The 11,061-nt window shown below is 40.5% G+C and overlaps 1 protein-coding gene across 2 annotated transcripts in view; it reads right to left on the bottom strand.

The window, feature by feature from the left end:
• The window catches only part of RBM28 (RNA binding motif protein 28), a 38,324-nt gene that overhangs the window by 18,660 nt on the left and 8,603 nt on the right, over window positions 1-11,061 (bottom strand). For both annotated transcript variants that reach the window (XM_032276072.1, XM_032276071.1), the window contains exons 8-12: window positions 10,915-11,054; window positions 8,633-8,705; window positions 6,172-6,281; window positions 1,966-2,039; window positions 415-550 (exon numbers count right to left, since the gene is read on the bottom strand). In XM_032276072.1, the coding sequence (XP_032131963.1) occupies window positions 415-550; window positions 1,966-2,039; window positions 6,172-6,281; window positions 8,633-8,705; window positions 10,915-11,054 (533 nt within the window). The remainder of the gene's footprint in view (window positions 1-414; window positions 551-1,965; window positions 2,040-6,171; window positions 6,282-8,632; window positions 8,706-10,914; window positions 11,055-11,061) is intronic.

Below are 11,061 nucleotides of genomic sequence, written 5' to 3'. Positions count from 1 at the left end.
TAGCTGGGCATGGTGGTGCGTGCCTGTAATCCCAGCTACTCAGGAGGCTGAGGCAGGAGAATTGCCTGACCCAGGAGACGGAGGTTGTGGTGAGCCGAGATCGCGCCATTGCACTCCAGCCTGGGTAACAAGAGCGAGACTCCGTCTCAAAAAAAAAAAAAAAAAAAAAAAAACCACGAAAAATAAGGCAATTAGGCAGGAAAGAGAATGGGATGGTTAATCCACAAAAATGAGTGAAGGTTTCCTAATAGAAAGCCACATCTATTAAAGTGGAATGTTCATATAACACTGTTAAAGATAACATTTGGGTTTTTTATTTGAAACATGCTCCCAAACATACTATTGCTGAATCAATGATATGGCACAGGGTCACCTACTTAGAAGCCTGGGTTACATCTCCCTACCACTACTCACAGCCTTCTCGGGCCAGATAGAGATTCCGGGTGCCAGTCGGCTTCTTCACTTTCTTTGTCTGAAGCTTTGCAGCCTCATCACGGGTCACTGCCAAGTCAACCTTGAGCTGCCGGCCTCCCAGTTTAAGCCCACCAGCCTGTAACAGATCACAACCTTCTCTTAAAAACACATAATGGCCAAGTGCAGTGGCTCAGGCCTATAATCCCAGCACTTTGGGAGGCTGAGGCGGTGGATCACCTGGGGTGAGGAATTCAAGACCAGCCTGGCCAACATGGTAAAACCCCATCTCTACTAAAAATACAAAAATTAGCCAGGCATGGTGGTGTGCGCCTGTAATCCCAGCTACTCGGGAGGCTGAGACAGGAAGCTGAGATCACACTACTGCACTCCAGCCTGGACAACAGAGCAAGACTCTGTCTCAAAAAAACAAAACAAAACAAAACAAAAAAAACCAACACACACACACACACACACACACACACACACACACACACACATAATGAGTAGAAACTAGAAACTAAGCACCCGACAAGAACACCACAGAAAGAGAAAGGGCAAACACCAATTATGCTATAGAAGCCAAGTCCTATGAGGTTTCAGCCCAGCTAGCTACAAGTGGATCACTGGGCCTCACAATATTTAGTATAGCTGTGCAAAAGGCTACATGTGTATTTCAGGCAGTCAGCAGTAAAGAATTTATTTTCTGGGAGTTGATTAGTCCCAAACTGAGGAAAATTATCTGTAAATAGGCAAATGTCTAGTATTGTAAAGAAAGCTAATGAAATAGCAGAGTACTTACTCAAGAGGATTTAAGAAACGACAGCAATATCAGATAATACTATACTCGATTACAGAACAAATGGAGTACTTCTCCATCACCCACACACATTCTCTCTCAAACATCTACTCTACTTCATAGACGACCTTACTACCTTCTTATCCTAGTCTTTCATGTTATCAATCTAGGAAAGAGGCTGACACACAGACAGCAATAAATATCAGATACATTATTATTCCCATTTCCTCACCTATGAATTAGAGATAATAATTGTGCCTACCCCAAAGGGCTGATGTAATGATTAAATAAGATAATGTATGTAGGCCGGGCGCAGTGGCTCATGCCTATAATCCCAGCACTTTGGGAGGGCAAGACAGGCAGATCACGAGGTCAAGAGTTCGAGACCAGCCTGACCAACATGGTGAAACCCCATCTCTACTAAAAATACAAAAATTAGTTGGGCGTGGTGGCGCATTCCTGTAATCCCAGCTACTCAGGAGGCTGAGGCAGAAGAATCACTTGAACCCAGGAGGCAGAGGTTGCAGTGAGCCAAGATCATGCCACTACACTCCAGCCTGGCGACAGAGCGAGATTCCATCTCAAAAAAAAAAAGATAATGCATGTAAAGTTCAGTGCCTAACACATACTAAGTGCTAAATAAGTGTTAGTTTATTATTATTGACAATAATAATAAAGCTTTGTGTAAATATCAGATGTTGCCCCTAGGAGGCACTACCTCCTGTGTTATAGGGTAAAGGAAATATCTTCCTTACCTCATTCTCTGGAGAAGCGGCTAGAAGGCATTTCTGAGCTGCTTCTTGAGTCATGAATTGGGCAAATGCACAACCTGCACAATGAGACAAAATTCAGTGAGATCCCACACTCCCATGGCTAAACCATAGACACTATAAATAGCAGCAGCCTGACACAGAGTGGAAGGAGCAGGTAGCAACTGTAAGTACAGCCAGGTACTTGCATAATGATGTTTTGGTAAGTAATAGGCTGTATATACAACAATGACCCCAGAAGAGTACAGTGGATCCGCCCTATATAGGTGTTATCTTTTGTACCGTATTTTTTACTATATCCTTTCTATGTTTAGAAATATTTAGATACACAAATACTTACCATTATGTTACAACTGCCTACAACATTCAGTATAACAACATGCTGTGCTGTACAGGTTTGTAGCCTAGGAGCAATAGGCTACACCATACGGCCTATGTGTGTAGTAGACCATACCATCTAGGTTTGTGTAAGTACACTACAACATTCCACAATGACAAAATCACCAAATGATGAACTTTGCAGAATGAATCCCCATCGTTAAGTGGCGCATACTGTACTGAAACAGGCACTATGTTAGGTACCAAATAATCAAAGACAAAGATACCACTGCTCTTAATGAAATTTCATTATCACTTCACCTTTTCTAGTTCTTCTTAGAACTTTAGTCTCATGATCTCTCTTAATAAGAAATATCCACATGAGGGCTAGGTGTGGTGGCTCATACCTGTAATCCCAGCTGTTTGGGAGACCAAGACGGTAGGATCGCTTAAGCCCAAGAGTTAGAGATCAGCCTGAGCAACATGACAAAACCCCATCTTTACGGGGGAAAAAATAATAACAATAATTGGCTGGATGTGGTGATGCATGCCTGTAGTCCCAGCTACTTGGGAGGCTGAGGTGGGTGGATGGCCTGACCCCAGGAGAGCAAGGCTGCAGTAAGCCATGATCACTGCACTCCAGCCTGGGTGACAGAGTGAGACCTTATCTCAAAAAAAAAAAAAAAAAAAGAAATATCCACATGAAATGGTAGAGAAATTCCAGCCTAACACTTAATTCAGCACCACTTACAAAGTACCCATTAGAGGACTAAAAAATAAAGCAGGAACCACTAACTCTGAACTTAACTACAGATCTCACTGGCTCATAGTTACCTGAGAGGCATCAGATACGGGCAGATCTGCCTCTCAGAGTAAGTTTTTGTCCTCTACTATATGAAAACAGCAGGGAACCAGAAAGCCATGAGCTCAATTCTTGGCTCAAAATCTAGAATCTTCACAAGGCATGCCTTTCCTTGACTAGATCCAGGGCCAATTAACCCATCTCTATTTCCGCTACTGACAAAAAAACAGCTTTTTTTTATTCTTTTGAGATGGAGTTGTGCTCTTGTTGCCAAGGCTGGAGTGCAATGGTGCAATCTCAGCTCACCACAACCTCTGCCTCCTGGGTTCAAGTGATTCTCCTGCCTCAGCCTCTCGAGTAGCTGGGATTATAGGCATGCGCCACCACTCTTGGCTAATTTTGTATTTTTAGGAGAGACAGGGTTTCTCCACGTTGGTCAGGCTGGTCCTCAAACTCCTGACCTCAGGTGATCTGCCTGCCTCGGCCTCCCAAAGTGCTGGGATTAAAGGCATGAGCCACTTTTATAAGCAAAGAAAATAATTTTACCTTTCAGTAGATTCCAAAAAAGAAATACAAGTTTTTTTTTTTTTTAGAATTTCTTTAAATTTTAAATATTCTCTCAGATATGAAAACACTGCCATATTCTTAGAGCTACAGAAATTCCACCTGCTATAAAAATGAATGGCAGCAGAAGAGCTGAAAGGACTCGTGGCAGGCCAACACAAAGGTCACTACCCAGGAGCTTCTGTTTCCTCTCCCGCCTCCTATCCTCCACTCACATCTCTATTACAGCACCAGTCAGGTGACATCTTCCCAAACAGAATAAATACCTCAGGAAAAATGACCACAATTCTTGTCTGTTTCTATATCTCTAGCACCTACCATAGTGTACAGCATTAACAGATACTCAATAGAAAGAAACAAATAATAAAGAAATATGGGGAACATGTTTCTAATAGGCAGATTCAAATGAATCTAATTAGATTGAATATGAAGAAAATGGGTACTTCTCTCTGAATGGGTAAGCATTTAATCATTGGGCCGGGCGTGGTGGCTCACACCTGTAATCCCAGCACTTTGGAAGACCTAAGCAGGCGGATTATGAGGTCAGGAGTTTGAGACCAGCCTGACCAACATGGTGAAACCCTGTCTCTACTAAAAATACAAAAATTAGCCAGGCATGGTAATGCATGCCTGTAATCCCAGCTACTCAGGAGGCTGAGGCAGGAGAATTGCTTGAACCCAAGAGGCAGAGGTTGCAGTGAGCTGAGATCGTGCCACTGCACTCCAGCCTGGGTGACGGATTGAGACTCCATCTCAAAAAAAAAAAAAAAAAAAAAAGAATTTTGTCATTGGAGTTTCCAGAGTCAGTAGTGGGTTCAATCTTAACATTTCCCTAAAAGACTGCAGTTAATATTTAGCTCTTCCAGGCAGCAAAATGGCATACTGAGAGGGATGAGTTATAGGAGCAGCACCAGCTACATGAGTAGGTAGAAAAGGTGTCAGAAAAATTTAATGAGCCTGGAAAGGACAAGACTTTTTTTAAAAAATGACTAAAACTATGCTTATTAAGATCATGAACTCTGTTAACATTAATGGACTCAATTTGGAACATTCTATGTAACTCAAATGGTCTAAAAACATTTTAGAAATGGAAAAGATCCAAGAAGTATAACTAAGCATGAGAGATGAAGGTACCTTAAGTGATTACTCTACTTGAACCCACTAATTTTACAGATGAAAACCAGAAGCCAACAGTAGTTAAATGATTTGCCAAAAATCACCCAGTTAATCTGTAGCATAGCTGGGATTAATTAGACCCCTAACTTCATTCCACAGTGCTGCCTTATTCACATCTTTTTTTTAAGAAATGGAGGAGGTCTCTCTCTGTCTCACAGTCTCGAGTGCAGTGGCAATCATAGCTCCCTGAAGCCTGAAACTCCTGGGTTCCCCCAAGTCTCCTGAGTAGCTGGGATTTCAGGTAAGCACCAGGTCTTACTTTTTTTAGGTGAGTAAAAAATCAAAAGTGATTAGGTTCTATCGATGTGAAAAATAAAAAGGTTTAGAATGGAGGTTCTTAAACCATGGATAGGCTGGAGAGAGCCCACACACCCTCCAAAGCAGCATTTTTCTAGGGAGAGAATTGCTATATTTCAAAGGAATCAAGAATCAGAATAAATTAAGAACTCGGTGCTTTAGGAGAATTACTGCAACAGATGAAATCAAAGATTATGAATGGGTTGGAAAAATGTTTACCTAACAACAGTATACTAGAATGAAGAATGGTCAACCCTTAACACTCAAAAGAAATAGCTTTAGAAAAAAAAAATCTAAGGCAGCACTCCTGCAACACAGAGTTTTCCTTCTAACTGCTGCCACTGCAACAGAGTTTCTCTGTCAGCTTCCACCCCTAACAAAAGCAACAGGAAAAAAAAAAAAAGATGCTGGTAATTTCAAGCAATGTGGAGTGATTAATACCCATGAGATACTATCACATTTGAAATGCAAAGAACAAAAATGGAATTCATTACCCTAAAGTAAATAAGAAAGAGCTTAAAAAGCTTAGACAAAATTATGGCTAGCAGCACCATTAAAGATGCTGAGTTTGACATCATTAAGACAACCTCAGGATGTACCTGGTACATTTTTTTTGGTGGGGGGTAGAGATGGAGTCTTGCTCTGTCGCCCAGGCTGGAGTGTAGTGACTCAATTTCAGCCCACTGCAACCTCCATCTCCCGGGTTCAAGCAATTCTCCTGCCTCAATCATACCCCCATGCCCAGCTCATTTTTTGTATTTTAGTAGAAATGGGGTTTCACCATGTTGCCCAGGCTGGTCTCGAACTTCTGAGCTCAGGCAATCCACCCACCTCAGCCTCCCAAAGTGCTGGGATTATAAGCATGTGCCACCTTATCTGGTGTCCCTGGTACTTTTATGGAACCCAGAAACCTGGGCTGGCTGGTGGACTGTGAATCCCTCAAAATGGCATATGTTATGCTCTTACGTAACCTCGTCAATACCCTGGGCAGTGGCCTCAACTCTTTTAGGGCCTGGCCAGCTGAAAACACATACCTTTAGAATGCTCTGTGTCAGGATGTAAGACAATTCGGACATATTTGAGATCTCCAAACTGTTGGAGAAGCTCCCCAAGTTCTTCTTCATCTGAATCAAAGGACAGATTTCTATGGAAGACAACCAGATGATCATATCAAAGGTCAATTACATGTGCCAGGACAATGTCTCCCTTGTTCACAAATAGCACTAATACATAGTGATGGCCCCCAGTGGCCCTTGGCCCCAACTGTCTTTCCTTTGTCAATCAAGTTCTCTTTCTCAGGAATCTGAAAACATAAACAGACATATACAAACACCAGAAACTGTAGGTACAGATTCATTTCAAAACAGTGGTGCCCCATGCCAGGGAAACTTCTAGGGTGCTAGAAATTTCTATATTTTGATCTGGGTGGTGGCTACATGGATGTATACATATAAAATTTTAGCTGAGCTGTATGCTTAATGTACTTTACAGAATATATGTTATACTTTAAAAGAAAAAAAGTGATATCCCCAGAGAAAAGACCCACATCCTCCATCACCTAGGGCCCCAGAACTGCCCAGATTTTCAGCCTCTTCCTGAGGCTTGCTCTTTGACAACTTTGATTCTGAAACCTTCTTTTTCACTTAAATTGGCCAAAATTCATTTCTCTTACTACAAACTAGAAGACTCACAGCAGACTAGTGAGAAATGTCAAATATTCTCTTTCTCAATTAGCCAGTTTTTCTTCTGTGTTGATATTAAATCCATGTTTCAGCTGAAATTTTACAAAAGTCAGAAAATCCTTCAAAATAGTAACATAAAAGCAAACACAGTAAAATTTACTAAGTCCAAAAAAAGAAAACTACTTACTTCTCTTGAAGGGATTAAAAAATGTTAGAAGGAGATTTTCTTGTCCTAAAATTTCAACACAGTATAAAGATTCCTCATTTCTCCAACTATTTAATCCTTCCAGGAGTAAGAAAAACAGTCCCTAATAAGTATCTATAATTTTACTTCTCTTATATGCACTAAACAGCCCCATGAATGATTCTATTTCATGGATAACCCAGATAAAAAAGTTTTCTGCAATACGACATGGCCTAGCTACATTATTTCTTTTAATTTGCCTCATCATATACATAGTTTTCTCTCTTCCACCCCTTTATTTTCCCAAGTTCTTTATTATTTAAAAGGTGTATAAGGAATGGTATCCTTAGTACTGAGGTCACACGCTTCTTCCTCACTGTGTCATTTCTTCCTTCCTGTTAGATCCTCCACAAATACAAAATTATTTATATGGCAGTTCCAAATAACACAATTTTTAAAATACATGGAAGGACATGCAGTTAGGTGAGAAAATGGGCTTCAGTACAGCATGTATAAATTCATCTCTGTTAGGGTTAAGGTTAGGGTTAGGATTAGGTTAGGGTTGGGGTTAATTTTATGATGTGGGCATGTAGTGTAGGTGTTCTCTGAATAGTGATTAATGGGTTTTTTTTTTTTTCTTTTTGCTTATGTATTCATCAATTTCCTAGAATGAACATAAATTGTATAACAATTTTTTTTTTTTTGAGACAGAGTCTTGCTCTGTCACCCAGGCTGGAGTACAGTGGCACAATCCCAGCTCACTGCAACCTCCACCTCTGGGCTTTAAGCGATTCTCGTGCTTCAGGCCTCCCAAGTAGCTGGGGTTATAGGCGCGTGCCACCACACATGGCTAATTTTTGTATTTTAAGTAGAAATGGGGTTTCGCCATGTTGGCCAGGCTGGTTTTGAATTGGCCTCAAGTGATCCCGTCTGCCTCTACCTCCCAAGGTGCTGGGATTATAAGCCTGAGTACCGTGCCCAAAAAAACAATTTTAAAAGACTGCATAAGAAGATAAAATATATACCTCTAAAATCAGACCCAAATGACCCTGGTACGTTGGGTACTTTAGAAAGACTAGAAGGCATGCATGAGGTGTACTAAAGACATCCTAACCTTATGAAAGCAGCAATCTGTTGCAGTCAGTAGAGCTAAACAGCAACAGCAACATGAAATAAAGCCTATCTCCACCCCTACTCCCACCCCGTTTTCCTGGAAACAGATGAGATGCCTTACTTTATTGTGGATCCTGCATCAGAAGATAAGTTAGGCATAAAGACAGAAATCATTTGAGATAAGCAGTGTTACTCCTCCCCAGCACTCCCCCTAAAACAAAGGCCAGAAGCCAGATGTTTCTAACAGCTGAATTGATTTCTTATAAAGATGCCAACCCAATTAAAAAGCATGAAATCTAGATGAAGACAAGTTGTCAGGACCCATGCTATCTGTCTTCTGTGTTATAGTTCTGATTGTCCTACATTTCTCATTGTTTGGTATGTTCCTGGGACCAGATGTGCTTGATCTAATTTTCTGGGCTAGGTAACAGAACTGGTGCCAAAAGGAGAAGGGAGAGGAGGAGGAGAGATCTATGATGACAACACAAAAGCAATTCTGGAGGTAGAGAGCCATACCTGATAAAAACCGTTTTCCCTTCATTCACATCAGAGGGTAATTTCCTCTTCTTTTTGTTTGAAACTTGCACAGCTAAGGTAAAAAGAAAAACAAGAAACTGAAAGAGACTAGCGTAAGCCACATGACAAAGAGCTAACTTCTGAAGTACATAAAGATCTTGCATAAACTGTTAAAAGAAAAAAACAATTAAAAATAGACAAAGGAGGCCAGGCACAGTGGCTCACGCTTGTAATCCCAGCACTTTGGGAGGCCAAGGCAGGCGGATCACCTGAGGTTAGGTGTTCGAGACCAGCCTGGCCAACACGGCAAAACCCATTTCTACTAAAAACACAAAAATCAGCCAGTGTGGTGGCAGCCACCTGTAATCCCAGCTACTCAGGAGGCTGCGACAGGAGAATCACTTGAACCTGAGACAGAGGCTGCAGTGAGCCAAGATTGAGCCACTGCATTCCCGCCAGGGCAACAAGAATGAAACTCAGTCTCAAAAAAGTAAATAAAAGTAGACAGAGGACATGCAATTAAGTACATGAAAAGATGTTTGAACTCACTCTTAATTAAAGAAAACATAGCACAAGAAATGAGATACTATTTTTCAACAACAGATTGCAAAATCAAAAAGACAGATGGAATCCAATGTGGTAAGGGTATGGGAAAAAGATATTCCCATATACTATGATGACAGTGTAAACTTTCTGGAAATACTGTACAGGACACAGGAAACTTTGAGGAAAAACATACACATACAGTCACACACCAATTATTAAAAAACACTATTTTGAGTGTGTATGCGTATGTAAATATGTGCATTTTGCTTATAAATGTATTAAAATATCTCTAGATACATAAGAAACAAATAACCTTGGTTATCTCTGGGGAAGCTCCCTAAGAAGCTGAGGATCTGGGTATAAGGGAGACTCACTGTTTTCAAGAACAGACATATATGCTTCTATATACAAAGAAAATATCTGGAAGGATACACAAGAAACAACAGTGATTACTTTGGAGAATTGTTGGGATTATTGAGGAACTTTTGCGTATTACACTCTTCTGTATTGTGTTTTTTATTAACTTTCTCTCATTATCATTTATCTGTCCTATAAGTTTCTCAGTTGAAAGAATGGCATGAGACAGCTGGCTGTGGGTTATAGAATACCGGGTCTCATAGTGCCTTCAATGTAAAAGCTCCTTTGATTCTAAGGTGTATACCATTTTCTCCTCACAGAAAAAGCTCATTTCCTCAGATTTTTTATATGGTCAAACCAACATTCCGGACTTACTGAAATGGAATCAGAATAAAAATAGCTGAATAAAAATCTCCAGCCAGACAAATCAAAGAACCAGTCATTAACCATTTCTCATTCTGTAATGACCTGCCTTCCTCAATAAACAAGTTGAATTTATTCTCAATTAAGGCAGCAATAAGGATTGGCTAAAGTTTTACAACATGTTCAAAGAGTTCCTTGCTATGAAATGCACTGTGTTCCCCCAAAATTCATATATCGAAGCCCTAACTCCAAATGTAACTATATTTGGAGACAGAGACTTTAGGGAGGTAACTGAGCTAGCTTCCTCTTAAGGTTGGGACCCTAATCTGATAGGACTGCTGTGCTTATAAGAAAAGAGAGACCAGAGTTCACTGTTACTTGTTCTCTCTCTCCCCCTGTTCAAGCACACAAAGAAAATGCCATGCAAGGACATAGTAAGAAGGCAGCAGTCTGCAAGCCAGGAAGAGAGCTTCACCCAAAATGGAATCAGCTGGCGTCTGGGACTTCTAGCCTCCAGAGCTGTGAGAAAATAAGTTTCTGTTGTTTAAGCCATCTAGACTATAGTATTTTGTTATGGCAGTCGGAGCTGACTATACAGCTCTTTATCCTCACTGCAACTCAAAGGTGTTGTTTAAAATCTACCTTGGAATTCAGATTGTTATATCATCTGTTTCTTCTATACTATCTGTGTAAGATGCTGTTTACCTGGTTATTCAATCAAGTTGGACAATCCAGAGAGGTAGAACCTCACCATTAAGCTAGGTCTTAAATTCTCTAAGAATCTTAACCCTCAAACACCACTCCAAAACTCATTTAAAAAACAAAACAAACAAAAAGGAAACAACAAAAAAATCTTTGGAAGAAAGGAGTATAAAAGTTTCCTTTTCAGCATTTAAACATAATTTGATAGACCACCTTAGAGTCCTATTTAAAAAGAGGCCTAAGCAGAACTGATGTTCATTTCGGTAACTTCAGTAACTTTTTAAAGATCATTTATAGTGAAAACCCAAGCAAACCTTTATCCTCTTGCTCCTCAGTGCTGCTATCACTCTGAGCCAGTTCCTCTCCATCATCAATACTGTCGCTTTCCTCCAGGTCACTGTCCTCCTCAGAATGATCTTCACTGCTTTCTGCGGAGGCTGTTCTCTTGATTGCTCTGCAAA

This window comes from Sapajus apella, unplaced genomic scaffold (assembly GCF_009761245.1).
Source record: "Sapajus apella isolate SASKATOON/1434 unplaced genomic scaffold, GSC_monkey_1.0 scaffold7, whole genome shotgun sequence".
Taxonomy (NCBI): domain Eukaryota; kingdom Metazoa; phylum Chordata; class Mammalia; order Primates; family Cebidae; genus Sapajus; species Sapajus apella.
Note: the sequence above shows the minus strand (reverse complement) of the source record. Positions and strands in the feature narration are given on the sequence as shown.